An 18,362-nucleotide genomic window follows, 5' to 3' on the forward strand; every position below is an offset into this window, starting at 1 on the left:
AAAAATGAATAAAGAAGTGCGGGTAAATGTTATCTACACTTAGAAACCTCTCAACTCTCCTGACATAAATAATTGTATTCCACATGAATACCCTATGACTATGCTGTGACATTTGTGTACTGTTCTTGATAGAAGTTTAGGCATAAAGGTCCAGCTGGGCATTACCAGCTGGGGGTGTGTCCCTGTCCATTCAGTGCAGCAGACTGTGCAGAGTCAAAGCCACAGCGATAATTGCCCATCAGTACCTTTTGACTATATTCACACAATCGTATCTTTTTTGAGGTCCGCAAACCGCTGATCTGCAAAATACGGATGCAGTCCGTGTGGATGCCTCACTCTTCGCAGGCCCCATTGTAGAAATGACTAGTCTTGTCTGCAAGACGGACAAGAATAGGACATGGTCTATGATTTGTTGCACGGCCCCATAGAAATTAAATCAGATATGCGGATCAGAAATACGGTTGTACGAATGCAGCCTTATCTATAAATTTCTAGCAGGAATAATAGAAGAACAGCTCATCATACAGTCATAAGAGTAGATGCTCCAGAATTATTACATTGGGAATTCAATTAGTTATTCAGAGGTGACAGGTCATCTAATGGACTGTACATCACTGCTATGAAGAGGTCAAGGAGATTTAATAGGGATGCAGTCACAGCACCATTCTCACCCATGGGATGTGTATAGCGCTGTACAACTGCTGCTAGGTATACATTTATTAATACTAGCAAACCTTTTATAAGATGTAGATTTTAGGGTTTCTATCTTTATTCTATTCTTTGTGACTATTGCTAGATGTCCTTGATCATCATTTCTTACATCTGCTATGGGCAGTCAAAGCCTCTCCAAATGTGACAGCGAAAGCTGCACACAGAATCTCAAAATGCCAGATCAATATTATCCATGGGATATTACTGACATAGCATCACTTTATAGCAGTCCATGGAGGAGCCAAAATAACAGTAATACATACCCAATAACTGTAAGCGATCCTTTGCCATTAGTAAATTGGTCGTCATTTTTCCTTGTAGACGTCGTGCTCTGTCAAACTGATCCCCTACAGCGGAAACAGAACATACTTTGTCTAATGGGTAAAGTTAATGGAAAAGTTCAGTGCATTATTTTTTTTACATGGCATTTGAGGAAATCTGCTTCCAGCATCTCATCCACAGTACGGATATGTTCATAGGCCGACAATTAGGTGTGACCAAAAAGCCGATAATGACCACACAGAATCCTGCTCCCACTGATTTCAATGGGAGGCTTCAAAAACTGCAGTACAGCCCCCAGCTGAAAACAATGGCGGCAGAACCTTCACAGCTACCGGCTGCATTTTGTTATGCTCACATAATAGGCCATACTGTATAGTACACTAACTATACTATGTTTACGTCACATTTTTGGTCTATTTTTGACCCATTTTTTAAATTACAATGCATTTGCAAAGTTTTCAGACCCTTTCACTTTTTTCACATTTTATGTTGAGGCCTTATGCCGATAATTTATACCGATATTCAGTGAATTTTCATTTTTGGAAAAAAAAAATTCCTACACAAATCTGCTGAAAATGAATATGTTTATTGTTAACGTGTAGTTTTTTTTTGTAAATCTTTTTTTTCTGTCAATCCAACAGGTGGGCGTCCTTGCACACTATAGGAAAAAGCACCAGCCTAAGCACTCTCCCACAATCCCAGCCACCAGAGAGGCCGGCGTGTTTTCCTGTAGTGTGCATGCTCGGCCACCACTGATTGACTGCATGGTGGTCATAACCATGGAAACGAGCAGTTTATAACGAGATGGAAAAATGAATCCAGCCAGCAATATGGGTAATCACAACGCGTTAGAAAGTGCTTTGCATTAAATGGGTATTCCCATCTTAGACAATGGCGGCATATCGCTAGGATATGCCCCTACTGTCTGATAGGTGCAGGTCCCACCGCTGGGACCCGCACCTATATCGACAACAGAGCGGGGAGCGCTGTGGCTGGAGGACCCCAGATTTCCCGGGGTCAGTCCACCACCAAGCGCTAATCCCCGCCTCTTACATTGAAGTGAATGGGAGCGTGCCGCGTGAAAAACAGACCACACTAGGAAGCCGTCTGTGTGAGGTCATTTTTTTCATCGACTTGAACGGACCAGTCCTGCGTAGAAAATGAACGAAGATAAAACATGTTGCGATTTTTCCTGAACGGACAGATTATCAGTGCAAAACAATGCTCATGTGCATGTAACCACTGAAATGAAAGGCTGCCTAAACAAACCACATCTGGACAGAATCGTCACCCATAAACTATAATGGCATCTGTTTAACAGGTCTCATGAAAAGCTACTGAAACGCTCATAGAGTACATGTTTAAGGGACGCCTGTGAAAGATGGCAGCATCTGCCAATCTGCCACCTATTAGTTACCATGTAAAGAGAAGTATACATTAAATGTGTATAATATTATATATATATATATTTTTTTTCTTCTTTTAAGGCATCCACGAAATATTACAGCATAGTCTACTATGCTTTTTTATGGTGTGCATATACTCACTGGCGACATTGAGTCCAAAAGGAGACTTTTTCGTCCTCTGACAGTGGAGCCCTATGGACCTGATATGTTCCTAGGACTATTGCATTGCTCTCCTGGAGGCAGCCATCAAAGCCTGTATTAAAAAAGGGGATACGAGCGAGCACATATTACTGTGCATGTGCGGTCACTCCCAGCCTGGCCACCTCGTTTGAGCTTTAGTACAAGCCGATAGGAATTACAGGGTGCGCACAAGCAAGGAGCAGGGTTGCATCCTCCCTGCCCACTGTGCCTTCAGCTACGCCCCCGGCAAGCAGGGAACCTGCAAATAAGGAGGTGAGACAACCCCTTTAAGACAGAACACTGGTCATCATAAGTATTTAGAAGAGTCTTGCTGTTCACGGATACACCAACAGCTCCAGCATTTAGGATGCCACGTGCAGTAAACCCCAGCCCTTATATGCCAGGCTCTGGGAGTGCAGAGCGGGGTTACCTTTGTCAGCTCAGCGTGTGGATTATTACACATTTACCTTGTCCACTGACTTGTACAGCGATTCCTTTCTCTAGCTCCTCAATACCTTTCTTGTAACATTCAATAGCTTGCTCCTTCTGGTCTGGAAATAGAGAACAAGAAGTTTCACATATTATTGCAAAGTACAAAGAGGACAGTAGGAGTATAGTGAGCACCAGTGCCCCCAGTACAGGGATGATGCATCACCCCTAACACATCCGCTTATTTAGACACGCTCTACTTCTCGTCACGTCAGGTGTGCCCCCCCCCACATGGAGATGCTGGGACACCTTGCCCAAATGTTCTGTTGGAAAACGTTTTGCTGTTTTACTAAATATACAAGCGATCCATTATCGTCGTGTGAAGAAAACTTTCCGGGATCCGTCACCCGAGACAGATAATGAATGTAACAGTTAGTTACAATGTATCAGCATATTACTGTAAAGCATCTTGGGGGGGGGGGTTAGTCTCAAAGAAGCTTAGGTACTAAAATCTTATAAAAAAGTATTCTTGACAAAGGGGCCGTATATTATAGGGGTTTCACTGTATTTTAAGTACAGGAGATTACCTAGACTGCTGGGCAAAGGGGCTGTACCAAATGTTAAAGGGGTTCTCCAAGATTTAACAATTGACAACCCATGCCTACGATAGGTCAATAATTGGATCGACAGATGTTTGCCGCCCCGACCATCAGCTGTTTGGGAGTAGCTCTGGTGTCAGAGCTCCACAGCTTCGTCCATTCACTTCAATGGGAGCAGCACAGCAGTGGTCATGTCCGTCCACTACACAACGGATGGAGCTATGCCGTTTTGGCACCGGAGCTACTCCTAAAAAGTTGCGAGGTGTCAGACCCCTGCCAATCTGATACCGATGGCCTATCCTAAGGGGTAAGTCATTAACTGGTAAAACTTGGACAACCCCTTTAAAGTTAACTCCTATCCATACGATAGGGGAAGGAACTAATGGATTGGTGGGGTGTCTTACTGCTACAACAGTCATTAATCCGGAGAACGGGGGTCCTGACCCTCCATCTTAATGGTGCAGCAGGTCGAGCACGCACCCATTTGGACGAGTGCTCCAGCAGTCAGGCCCCCATCAATCAGTTAAAACTTGGCACAACCCTTTAAGGTTAAATAAAGACTGCTTTTCACATTTGAATGTAAAAAAGAACGGGAAAACCCCTCTAAATCCAGTATTTAACCTGACTAGCATTCTGTTCGTTCCCCTTTGGATGGCTATACAAGAGATTATTCCGTTTTCCATTTCATCTCATATTTCGATGTCTAACCATGCAGCTTCAAGTCCTGGTTCAATTCACTCTAGGACAATGAGATCTGCTCCTAGTAGGAAACAAGACAGATGACAAGCAAGAATGACCAATTGTACGGACAAAGACTCCCATTATACCGCTACATGCGCGTCAGCATCCATGAAATGCACACAAATTCAAATTTTACTCAAAAAGTAAAGCAAAAAACACTTAGCAATCTTCTGATTTATATGGTTCAAATAATCCGCATTTCTCTTTTTAGAGTCAGACTATCTTTTGTTCTGCAGATAAGCCATAAAAGACAATAAAACAGAGTGCGGTTGAGATACAAAGGAAGAAGATGGGCGGATAACACAGATGAGAGGCTTTCAGCAGGGTGCGGTAATCCAGGCCTGACGGCGGAGACATTCTCCCAAACTGGGCCTCAAAAGTCAATTTATGGAGCTTTGTCAGTAAAGCCCTAGAGAGGAGCGCCCACCACCCTTTCATCTGGACTGTCAGTATGGAAAACACAAGGCAAATCCTGCCACCCTCCGAATATATTCGAGCAGACAGCGCCTGTAGACACCTGAGCACCGGAGAAATCACTTACGCATCTCTAATCCCCATACAAGTCCATTTTTAATCACCTCATTTTACTGCACACGTTTTAATACATCAGGGTTTATATATTAATATGCTAATTCTCATAGAACTATATTGCATCATAAAAGAAGGGCAAATGAAAAGGGTTAATTTTTCTGGGAAAAGTCATTTGTCTTGACAACGTCTTCAGCCTCATAAGTAATGTATGAGAAGATGCTTTCCACATGAGCAGGCCTCACGTTTACCACATTACTGGAGAGCACAGCACGGTAGGAACTCAAGTCAGAAGCTCAAGGCCTACCTCGTCCTCCATAAATGACCTAATGAGGTTTCAGTGCTTCCATCTGTGCCTCCCTTAACCCTATCCATTCTGTATCTGAAGGCTCAGGTACCGCTACATATATCCGCATACATGTGCGGCACACTGCTCGTCTGCCTGGACGAGATGGTGTAGTCGATTATAATCCACTGGAGACCAGGACAGTACTTGTATACAGAGCAGTGGTGCTCAAGCTGTACCCGCTGCAGGGTGAGGGAGTACATAGGACTAGGGCCTCTCAATAGTCACAGGGGGCTCAATGACCCTCTAAGCTGGGCAGCACACATCTCAGGTCACACGCCAGAAGAGGTCCATGTCCTGCACCACACAGCAGGCAGCATCATGCAGGATTTGCATTTAGAAATAAATCAAAAATAGGGCCCGCTCACCTCTGTCCCCTCAGGGCAGGTGCTCTAGTCCAAAAATTGAGACACCCCTCAAAGTAAATTGTTAATAGAAAAATTGATTGGACTGGCACTCATAAGGAATACAAACATGGTTTATTGAGTATAATTAAATAAAAATGTATAAAATATATTATCACCTGTCACAAATTTTCAATAAAATCCAATGAATACAATAATTCATATCTAAAATCTTGATACATCGACAAAAATAAAAAATAATATATATATATATATATATATATATATATATATATATATATATATATATATTATTTTTTATTTTTGTCGATGTATCAAGATTTTAGATATGAATTATTGTATTCATTGGATTTTATTGAAAATTTGTGACAGGTGATAATATATTTTATACATTTTTATTTAATTATACTCAATAAACCATGTTTGTATTCCTTATATGAGTGCCAGTCCAATCCATCTATTAAGGATTTGCATTTAGTTTATTTTGGCACCTTTGGGCAGTATGCTGTTGGGCGAATATGGGTTGGGGTCATTATTATAACTGGGGGAGCACCATGAGGACATTAATATTACAAGCAGGGTATTTTTTCTACTGGAACACATTATGGGGGTTTTATTTCTACTAACAGCATTTATTTCTACTAGGACAAATTATGGTGAAACATGATTAGTAGTATGGGCACTATGAGATCATTATCTCTAGGGGACAATGTAGGATCATTATTACTACAAAGTGCAGTCTGAGGGCACCTGGTAATAATTATTGGAGGGAACTGTTTCTGCAGTATAGTACTGGGAAGGGCAGTATAGTACTGGGGAGACGGGATTGTATTTTGAGAAAGTACGTAGGATGAAAAAGTAGGAACCTAAGATGTCTGTGTGACAATATGGCTGAAATAAGTAATCATGGTGATCTGGTGCAAATGGAGAAGATGAGGAAAAAGAACATGTATAATTAGAGGAGACATCGCCGGATGTAATAGGTATGTGGCGCTGTATTCTCCTGTATGTTTGGTAGAGCAGAATATAATTTAAATAGTAATAGTTATCCATTATTAAATACTTTTTAAAGACTGGCATTTTAGACGCCGGTCTTAATAACCCCTATAGCTGGCAGTGGATTGCCAAAGTTATGAAGAGGTGCAGGCCTCTACATAACTTCTGCGTATCGAGTGCCAGTCTAAGAGTAGAAAATGATGAATGAGACGGGCATGCCGGCCTATCCCCGCCCACTTTTTTTAGACCTGGCGGGGGCAAAGAAAAGTTGCAGATTGCGGCACAAATAACCTTTGAGCCGCAATCTGTGCCAGAAACACATCCAATATAGGTGTATTTCTGGATAGTAAACAACTCCTTTATTCCCTACACCACCCAAGATGTGTTATAAGACAGTGTAAAGAGATACAGTGAGCGGAATATGTAGAAGATACCCCTGGCCACAGAACACCATGCCCTCACATGGCATAGGGCTAGTTGCCCCACTGACTTTATTATACAGACTGCCCTGGAGTAAAAAGTACAGAGTACATGCAACAGGTGGTAAGGCAGATTTTTCCCGTGGACGTGCAGTTACATTTGCAGCAGAATCGCATCACTACCTGGGGCGGATCCGATTGTGCTACTCTGCCAGCTTTTCTAGCAGGATCCCCCTAAGTAAGTGACCCGTTTATCAAAAAGCCAATTCCAAACCCCTGCACAGAAATTCTGCAGAACAGAAATGGAGATGGTTTAGGGGGCAGATTTTAGATAGCTTCCAAACCCCATTCACACACAGTGTAAGAACTCGGCAGCATGCCCTGTCTGTCGGGGAATAATCGTGGACTGTCACATGCAGATTTCTCCAATGGTTTTGTAATGATAGCCCTGCTTTTATTTGATCAACAGCTGACTATGAAATGAAAGCTAAGCTGTGATTGGTCGATATGGCCAATAGAGCTTTTCTATTTCACAGTTCCATAAATCTCCCATCTTCTCATACACTGACAGAGTAAAGAGACGTACAGCAGTATAAAGCGGTGCCAGGTTATCACACCACCCAGTGGTTTCTGACGAGGCAGCATAATATTGGTGCACGTTTATACATTGCATTCTAATCATTTTGGGGTAAAAATTTATTTTTCAATTTTTTAGAAAACAAATTTCAAGTTTCTCCTCTACAGCTTTAAAGGGGTATTCTGGTTGACACAAGTTATCCCCTATCCTGTGTAGTACGGAGCTCGGCCATCTCCGGTACACCCATAAAAATTTAGCGGCCGCGCACATGTGCGACCAGCTGCTCCGGTCATTTGAGGGGAGCTGCAGGGGGTACAGATTCCCCATTCTCGTGATCGATGGGGGTTCCAGCAGTAGGATCCCCACGATCTTAGTTATCCCCTATCCTATGTATAGGGGATAACGTGTACCAACCGGAATACCCCTTTAACTTTCAGTCTATCTGCAGACTATTGCCTCAGCTTCATGAGATCTTGATTTTTTTTTGTCTGATAAGAACCCGGTTAAGGGGACGTTCAGAGTTGTGGTTGCCAGATATGGCAGGGAACGGCCTTCCGGGGTTTACTGGACCAGGTATTTCCGGATTCTACCATTTACCTCCAGATCCTATTGCCTATAATGGGATCTGGTGGCTTTCTGGAATAAATGCTGGGTTTCTGACAGACAAATACTGCTGCCGTAACAAGCTACCAGGAGAGCTTTCCGGATTAGAACCGTAACTGTGAATACACCATTAAGGGTCCATTCACACATCTGTATGTGTTTTGCGGATCCTCAAAACACGGACACCGGCAATGTGCGTCCCGCATTTTGTGGACCGGACATCACCGGCACTCATAGAAAATGCCTTTTCTTGTCCACAATTGCGGATCCGGACAGCACATTCTGGCCCCATTGAAAATTAATGGGATCGCACCTGTTCCGCAAAATTGGGAATGGTTCTCACCTGGGCGTTTTACAGCTCGTACGATCGCACTGTAAAACACCCGACGCCCCAAGAAGTATATGAGCTTCTTTGAGGCGTCTTGTCGCGCGTTCCCGTACATAGACTTTCGGGAACGCGTGACAATGGGCGTTCGCTTGTCTCTGTATGCGCGATTGCAAACGCCGGTACAATCGCGCATACAGAGCGCTCCTTTCAGAACGCTCAGGTCTGAACCCAGCGTAAATGAGTGTTTATGAGCTGTTCAGCGATACGGGCTGTAGATCAAGCCATCGAACATTCTGCATCTACACAGACAGGGTGAAGAGGAGAAACAACTGAAAAGTTTTAATAAAAAAACTATTGAAAAATGTTTTAATTTGTTTGCCCACAATGTGTAGAATGCAATTTAAAAAAAGCCCCAAAAAGGTGTCTACACACAATTTTTTTTATAAAGTGTCCACAGCCTGCCCCCTGAAACAGAAGATTCATACATACTTGCTCCACAACGCCCACTGCACGCTTTACATCCGGCTGGCTATAGGCATGGTCACATGCTGATATGTTGCTTGAGACCACATCGCTGCTGAAGCCAGTCATTGGCTAGAACGGTGCATGTGACCATGTCCATAGCCAGCCGGATGTATACAGCATAGGGACTGGAAGACAGAGTGAGGACCGGAGAAGCGTGGAGCAGGTAAGGATGAATCTTCTGTGTCAGGCTGCGGGCAGTCGATAAAAAATAATTATTCACAGACAACCCCTGTAAAAGGTAGGACTCCTCAGAGCAGCTGGTCGCGGTACCAATGGCCACATGATTTGGCAGTCATAGGTGGGCACGACTTGACTGCATGCAGTTAGACCGGGGATGCTCATCCTGCAGCCCTCCAGCTGTTGCAAAACTACAGCTCCCAGCATGCCCTAATAGCTGTAGGCTGTCCAGGCATGCTGGAACGCAGGTTGGGCATCCCTGGGGACAACCCTTAAAGGGGTTTTCATGGAATAAAGACTTTATGTAATGCCCACAGCCTGCCTCCATAAAAAATACTTACCTTCTGCTGCCCGCTGCTCTAGTGCTCCACAATGGCTCACGCATGCCAGTGTTCCAGTCCCTGGACTTCTTACATCCAGCAACATACTCCACTGAAGCAAATAACTGGCTTCAGGAGCGATGTGCCGCTTGTGGCCATGTCACTGCTGAAGCCACTTATTGGCTGCAGCAGAGCATGTGACAATGGCAATACAGCATGGATGTAAGCAGTCCGGGTATAGGAACACTGTGGCCATTGTGGAGCACTAGAGAAGCGGGCAGCAGCAGGTATTAATCTTCTATTTATGGAGGCAGGCTGTGGGCATTACATAAGGGTCATTATAACCGGAGAACCCCTTTAACTAATCTCCCACAGACTGCAGGTCATAGAAATAACATGGCTGTTGACCTATATCGTTCCTATGGAAACCAGGAGGAGTTGGGATGAACCGGAATCAGGTGCCCGAGGGGAACCAAAAATAAAAGAAAAGTTAGAATCCTAATTTCCTCCCAAAAGACTCAGCTTCTGTGCTGAAAACACAGACCGTGGTAAAAAAAAATAATAATAATCTGATGTGTGAATAAGCACATTAAAATGAACACGTGGAGAACACGTACAGCACACGTATGTGGCGCACACTGACGTGTGAATGACCTACATAATGTGTAAAACAAAGGGACACAGAATATCGGAATATCTTATATCTTGAATTGTACAAAATTACGCAGCGGGCACATAAATTCCACGTATTTATCTGAGAATGCCATTCATACCACACTATTATGTCTACGGATAAATGGCTTATAGCACATCCTTAAGGGGGTTGGCGGAATGTAAAGAGGACCTGTCACCTCTCCTGACATGACACCAGTGCAAACCCTCTCCTGCTCCAGCACTGAAGCTCCGATCCACCCCGCCGCTGCAGCCATGGCGTCCCGTATACTACAGGACAGCTGCAACCAATCACTAGCCTGGCACGTGGCCACAACAAGTTAGTTATTGGCTGCAGCGGTCAGATGCAGTACGAGGGACATCATGGCTGCAATCATGTAATCAAATTGGAATGATTGGAGGGGGGTTCAACCAGTGTTATTTTAACACCTTCCCTACCAGCTAACTTTTTTACTGAAGAAGCAGCAGCAGCAGCAATCTGCAGGGTGTTGTTACGGAGGATCGGATGACGGGTCACATTGTAACCTAAGGGAGCAGAACTACAGCAACTGTTCATTCCTCACAATCCACGTGGGGAGAGATGCTGATCAGCCACCACTGAACTGAATCAGCACAAACCATAAGCCTGGACGGCCCTGATAAGCCTCGAGCCAGCGACGCCAGCTGGGATCACATGTCACTGGCACCGTCCAAGGCGCTCGGTGATGCCCATGACAGCACAACACACACACATACAGTGAGCACGCTATCACCGATGTCACTGAAGCTAGAATGGAGTGGGTAATAGGAGGCGCGATGTCACAGGTCACATGGGGTACATATCACGTATGCAGCAGCGTACTGACGTGAAGTACAAGGTGTAACTTACAGCCTGTACCTCATATCAGTACACTGCTGTATATACTATATATCTGTACACACTGCATCTATTATACCTCACATATCAGTACACTGCTGTATATACTATATATCTGTACACACTGCATCTATTATACCTCACATATCAGTACACTGCTGTATATACTATATATCTGTACACACTGCGTCTATTATACCTCACATATCAGTACACTGCTGTATATACTATACATCTGTACACACTGCATCTATTATACCTCACATATCAGTACACTGCTGTATATACTATATATCTGTACACACTGCATCTATTATACCTCACATATCAGTACACTGCTGTATATACTATATATCTGTACACACTGCATCTATTATACCTCATCAGTACTCTGCTGTGTATACTATATATCTGTACACACTGCATCTATTATACCTCACATATCAGTACACTGCTGTATATACTATATATCTGTACACACTGCATCTATTATACCTCACATATCAGTACACTGCTGTATATACTATATATCTGTACACACTGCATCTATTATACCTCACATATCAGTACACTGCTGTATATACTATATATCTGTACACACTGCATCTATTATACCTCACATATCAGTACACTGCTGTATATACTATACATCTGTACACACTGCGTCTATTAGGCTACTTTCACACTAGTGTTTTTACTGAATCCGGCAGGACTCAGCAAAAACACTTCCGTTACTGATAGTGTTGAGCGAACTTGTGTTTTAAGTTCAGGGTCTAAAGTTCGGGTTATCGAAGACTCGCATTGTGGATTCCGCTACCACGGACTATAACGGAATTTAGAATCCATAACGCGATTCTTCGATAACCCGAATCTGAACTTTAGACGCTGAACTTAAAAACACAAGTTAACTCAACACTAGTTACTGATAATACAACCATCTGCGTCCGTTATGAACGGATCTGGTTGTATTATCTCTAACATTGCCAGGACGGATCCGTCATGAACTCCACTGAAAGTCAATAGAGGACGGATCCGTTTTCTATTGTGGTAGATTGTGGCAAAGAAAACTGATCCGTCCCCATTGACTTGCATTGGGGGTCATGAAGGATCCGTCTTACTCCGCATCCCAGGAAGGAAAGCTCTCCAGTGCGAGAACGGAATGCATTTTGGTGCATTCCGTTCTGGTCAGTTTTGTCCCCATTGACAATGAATGGGGACAAAACTGAAGCGTTTTTTTTCCCTGATATTGAGACCCTAGGACGGATCTCAATACCGGAAAACTAAAACACTAATGTGAAAGTAGCCTAATACCTCACGTATCAGTACACTGCTGTATATACTTCATATCTGTACACAGCTGGTATTATACCATAATACATGCAGTGTGTACAGATATATAGCACTGGGGTTAGGTATTCGTATTAAGGGTAGCATTAGGGTTAGGGGTACCATTAGTATTAGCATTAGGGTACATGGAGGGAATAGACCTCCATTTACCCAGTCCATTCTAGCCTCTAACGTGATGTCACCATGCAAAGAAAGCTGGGCCGCTGTGACGTCAGCCAGCAGTATGACGTAGCGCCCTCACCTTTCTCCTGCTCATCTATACGGAGCGCCATAGAGATGTAGTGGAAGGCCTGCTGGTGATATCCCCGCACCACCTCCGGCTCCTGCGGCCTGTCCGGGGTAACAGCCCGAGCGCTGCGCTCGCTCAGCTTTTTGTCCGCCATGACCCTACGGGAGAGGCGGTCACAGCACCAGGCGAAGAGCAAGCCGAGCTGGAAGGCGATAAACCGGAGCAGCGAGAAGGCAGCGAGCAGGGGATAGGAGAACACGAAGAGGTTCCGCTTATGAAGAGAAGGAGGTGGAGCGTCCGGTACCGGAGACGCCGAACGAGAGGGCGGTGCTGGGGGCCCGGGACCTGTGTTTGCCGCTGGGGTCACCGGTTTCTTCTTGTGTCCTCTTCCACCCGGAGAATTCATTCACAGAGCCCGCAGCCGCCGCCATAACACCGGGCTCAGCGCCCGACAGCTCCTCCCATTACCCGCCAGCCTGCTCGCTGACACCTGACCACGCCCACTCCGCGACGTTTTTCCCAGTCCGCAAGCCTCCATTAGCGGTCGGTAGAGCCAGGCGCTTACACGAATCAAGAACGCATTGGCCACGCCCTCGTAGCGTACGATTGGGCGATTCTCCTCACTCCTCTCGTCTGAAAGGCGCTTACTCTGTAATTATTCACGCCCTGTGGTGGAGGCCACGCCCAGCGCCAAAGTAAATGTAAAGGGCTGTGAGCTGTGGCTTGTTTGCCATAGAAACCGCCTATTAGGGGCGTGTCCTTTATTGTCATATTTTGGTGTAGTACACAAAGCTTTCATTCAGTGGGGAGTACAAGTCAGATAACCAGAAGTGGGGCTGCACAGGTGCCAGGGGCCCTGGCCTGGGGTTTAACCCCTTCTAACCCGGAGGTTCTTTCATTATTGAGTTTTCGTTTTGCACAAAGCTATAACATTTATATTTTTCCATTCACATAGCCATATGAGGGCTTGTTTTTGCGAGACAAGTTGTACTTTCCAATGCCACCATTTAATTCCAAATGGAGTGGTATTGTAAAAAGAAAAGAAAAAATTCCACCGCAGTACATCATGTATGGTTCTGATCACTGCCGCCCGGCGGGCGGTGATCGGAACCCGGTGCCTGCTGAAATCATTGAGTAGGCACCTTGGCTAGATGCGCTGGGGGTCCTGTGACCCCCCCCCCCCCCCCCCCCCCCTGTCGGCGATCGCAGAAAACCGCAGGTCAATTCAGACCTACGGTTTGCTGCGCTTTAAGCAGTTTCATATCCCCACGATCAGAAACTTTAAAATGCCGAAAATATTGATTTTTCACCCCCCTTCCCCCCCTGAATGATTATTATGCCGGCGGCCTCCTCCTCTTGAATATTCATTGGTGTCCAGTCGTTATACCAGAGTGTCAGCACATTGCTGACACTCTGGTATAAACGGCTGACATATGTGCTGCGATGTCAGCCGTTTAACCCTTTCCATACCGTGGTCCGTACGGACTGCGGTATGGAAAGGGTTAACAGTCAGGGAGCTCCCTCCCTCTAGCATCGGGGGGCTGCTGTGCCTTTGCAGCCTACAGACAGGATGGGGTGACAGAGGGTGGGAGCTCCCCTCCTTCCACGTCTGCTCAGTTGTGGCAGACGGGGAAGGTTCCCATGGCAACAGGACGCCTTCTCAGGCATCCTGCTGTCCATGGTGCTGAACAGATCTGTGCTAAAGGCATAGATCTGTTCAGACAAAGTGTAAGTAAAATACAGTACAATACACTATATAGTGTACTGTACTGTATTATACAGACATCAGACCCACTGTATCTTCAAGAACCAAGTGGGTCTGGGTAAAAAAAAAAAAGTGGAAAAAAGTAAAAAAAAAAAAAACAAAACAAAAAAAAACATTTATTACTGATTAAAAATGAAAAAAATAAAATACCCTACACATGTTTGATATCACCGCGTCCGTAACGACCTGATCTATAAAACAGTTATGTTACTTTACCCGAACGGTGAACGCCATAAAAATAAAAAAATAAAAGGCATAACCAAATTCTCAAAATGGCCCTCGGGGTATTGAAGGCCGTCTTCCATTCGTCTCCATTCGTCTCCTTCTCTGACCCTGACCAGGTTGTATGCCCCTCTTAGATCCAACTTGGAAAAAACTTTAGCCCCAACAATCTGATTAAACAGGTCCGGGATCAGAGGAAACGGATAAGGGTCACGAATTGTGATATTGTTCAGCTCCCTGAAATCCAGACATGGTCTTAAAGAACCATCTTTTTTCTTAAAGAAAAAAACTGCAGCAACAGGTGACTTCGAGGGTCGTATGTGTCCTTTTCTCAGGCTCTCAGAGATATAAGCACACATAGCGACCCTCTCAGGTTGGGAAAGATTGTATAAACGAGATTTAGGCAGCCTGGGGTGAGATTAACAGCCTCCGGACCGCCTAACGCAGATCCAGAGGCGGCAGCCCTGCGCAGAGTGACGCATCGGCGCGTCATCTCGCAAGAGCCGAGACTTCCTGTGAACGCGTGCACACAGGCGTTCACAGGAACGGAAGGTAAGACACAGGATCTCCAGCCTGCCAGGGGCGATCGCTCGCTGGCAGGCTGGAGATGCGATTTTCTTAACCCCTAACAGGTATATTTGATGCTGTTTTGATAACAGCGTCTAATATACCTGCTACCTGGTCCTCTGGTGGTCCCTTTTGTTTGGATCGACCACCAGAGGACACAGGTAGCTCAGTAAAGTACCACAAAACACCACTACACTACACTACACTATACCCCTCCCTGTCACTTATTAACCCCTTATGAACCCCTGATCACCCATGATCACCCCATATAGACTCCCTGATCACCCCCCTGTCATTGATCACCCCCCTGTAAGGCTCCATTCAGACGTCCGTATGATTTTTACGGATCCACGGATACATGGATCGGATCCGCAAAACACATACGGACGTCTGAATGGAGCCTTACAGGGGGGGTGATCAATGACAGGCGGGTGATCACCCATATAGGTTCCCTGATCACCCCCCTGTCATTGATCACCCCCCTGTAAGGCTCCATTCAGACGTCGGTATGTTTTTTACGGATCCACGGATACATGGATCGGATCCGCAAAACACATACGGACGTCTGAATGGAGCCTTACAGGGGGGTGATCAATGACAGGCGGGTGATCACCCATATAGATTCCCTGATCACCCCCCTGTCATTGATCACCCCCCTGTAAGGCTCCATTCAGACGTCGGTATGTTTTTTACGGATCCACGGATACATGGATCGGATCCGCAAAACACATACGGACGTCTGAATGGAGCCTTACAGGGGGGTGATCAATGCAGGGGGGTGATCACCCATATAGATTCCCTGATCACCCCCCTGTCATTGATCACCCCCCTGTCATTGATCACCCCCCTGTAAGGCTCCATTCAGACGTCCGTATGATTTTTACGGATCCACGGATACATGGATCGGATCCGCAAAACACATACGGACGTCTGAATGGAGCCTTACAGGGGGGTGATCAATGACAGGCGGGTGATCACCCATATAGATTCCCTGATCACCCCCCTGTCATTGATCACCCCCCTGTAAGGCTCCATTCAGACGTCCGTATGTTTTTTACGGATCCACGGATACATGGATCGGTTCCGCAAAACACATACGGACGTCTGAATGGAGCCTTACAGGGGTGTGATCACCCATATAGATTCCCTGATCACCCACCGTCATTGATCACCCCCCTGTCATTGATCACCCCACTGTAAGGCTCCATTCAGACGTCCGTATGATTTTTACGGATCCACGGGTACATGGATCGGATCCGCAAAACACATACAGACGTCTGAATGGAGCCTTACAGGGGGGTGATCAATGACAGGGGGGTGATGACCCCATACAGACTCCCTGATCACCCCCCTGTCATTGATCACCCCCTGTAAGGCTCCATTTAGACTTTTTTTTGGGCACAAGTTAGCAGAAATAGATATTTTATTTTTATTTTATTTTTCTTACAAAGTCTCATATTCCACTAACTTGTGTCAAAAAATAAAATCTCACATGAACTCACCATACCCCTCACAGAATCCAAATGCATAAACATTTTTTAGACATTTATATTCCAGACTTCTTCTCACGCTTTAGGGCCCCTAAAATGCCAGGACAGTATTAATACCCCACATGTGACCCCATTTCGGAAAGAAGACACCCCAAGGTTATCACGATCGGCGTAACTGTCACATACGTGACACGGAGGGAGGAAAAGAGGGAGGCCCTGCCCTAGTGAGAGGGAAGGTGGTGACCCCTGACTCACCTTGCGGCTGGCGCCTGGCTGCCCTGTCGTCCCTAGACGGGTTCCTCACCCGTACGCCGATCACGTGCCTAAAACCCTGGCTTTCCCTAGGATGAGCCCTAGATAGTGAACAAGGGCGGTGGGAACACTAGTCCGCACCACTAGCTCTAAAGGAAAACACCAAGGGGAGGACAGACAATACAAACTAAACATATAATCCCAGGTGGGCAACAACAGGAGACAACAAAAACCCAACAGGGATCCGGAGGGTAGCACTCTGGAACAACAACCAGATTCTCAGCTCCAGTGGGTCAGCATAGATGTCCAGGCAGGAAGCTCTATAACTGGCAACAAGAGAAGTGTGAGAGGAGAATATAAGGAGTTTGGGAGTGGCAGACAAGAAACAGCTGAGGAGGAGAAGCTACGGATCCCTGAGTGAGACAAAAAGGATAGCAAGGCAAACACAGAAAACAAACACTAAGAAACACCGTGATCTTTAGACATAGAGCGCGCAGCCACCCGCTGCGACTTCCTGACCCCGGGTATAACGGAGTCAGACGTGGCTCTTGACACCCTCGTGACAAAGGTATTCCATGAGGGGCATATTGAGTCCATGAAAGATTGAAATTTTTGTCCCAAGTTAGCGGAAAGGGAGACCTTGTGAGAAAATACCAAAAAAAAACAATTTCCGCTAACTTGTGCCAAAAAAAAAAAATTGTATGAACTCGCCATGCCCCTCATTGAATACCTTGGGGTGTCTTCTTTCCAAAATGGGGTCACATGAGGGGTATTTATACTGCCCTGGCATTTTAGGGGCCCGAAAGCGTGAGAAGAAGTCTGGGATCCAAATGTCTAAAAATGCCCTCCTAAAAGGAATTTGGGCCGCTTTGCGCATCTAGGCTGCAAAAAAGTGTCACACATGTGGTATCGCCGTACTCAGGAGAAGTTGGGCAATGTGTTTTGGGGTGTCATTTTACATATACCCATGCTGGGTGAGATAAATATCTTGGTCAAATGCCAACTTTGTATAAAAAAATTGGAAAATTTGTCGTTTGCCAAGATATTTCTCTCACCCAGCATGGGTATATGTAAAATGACACCCCAAAACACATTCCCCAACTTCTCCTGAGTACGGCGATACCAGATGTGTGACACTTTTTTGCAGCCTAGGTGGGCAAAGGGACCCACATTCCAAAGTGCACCTTTCGAATTTCACCGGTAATTTTTTACAGATTTTGATTGCAAAGTACTTCTCACACATATGGGCCCCTAAATTGCCAGGGCAGTATAACTACGCCACAAGTGACCCCATTTTGGAAAGAAGACACCCCAAGGTATTCCGTGAGGGGCATGGCGAGTTCCTACAATTTTTTATTTTTTGTCGTAAGTTAGTGGAATATGAGACTTTGTAAGAAAAAAAATCATCATTTTCCGCTAACTTGTGACAA

General features: G+C 45.3%; 1 protein-coding gene across 2 annotated transcripts in view; it reads right to left on the bottom strand.

Annotated features, from left to right (window-relative positions):
* The window catches only part of SPAST (spastin), a 74,977-nt gene extending 61,796 nt beyond the window's left edge, over positions 1 to 13,181 (bottom strand). Inside the window, exons 1-3 of one of the 2 annotated variants that reach the window (XM_044289617.1) lie at positions 12,649 to 13,181; positions 3,047 to 3,130; positions 975 to 1,058 (exon numbers count right to left, since the gene is read on the bottom strand). In XM_044289617.1, coding sequence (XP_044145552.1) covers positions 975 to 1,058; positions 3,047 to 3,130; positions 12,649 to 13,042 — 562 coding nt within the window. In that variant the 5' untranslated portion in view covers positions 13,043 to 13,181. The remainder of the gene's footprint in view (positions 1 to 974; positions 1,059 to 3,046; positions 3,131 to 12,648) is intronic. The other variant, XM_044289616.1, reaches the window with a different exon arrangement.
* Positions 13,182 to 18,362: the final 5,181 nt, after the last annotated feature.

Source organism: Bufo gargarizans, chromosome 4 (assembly GCF_014858855.1).
Source record: "Bufo gargarizans isolate SCDJY-AF-19 chromosome 4, ASM1485885v1, whole genome shotgun sequence".
Lineage (NCBI taxonomy): Eukaryota > Metazoa > Chordata > Amphibia > Anura > Bufonidae > Bufo > Bufo gargarizans.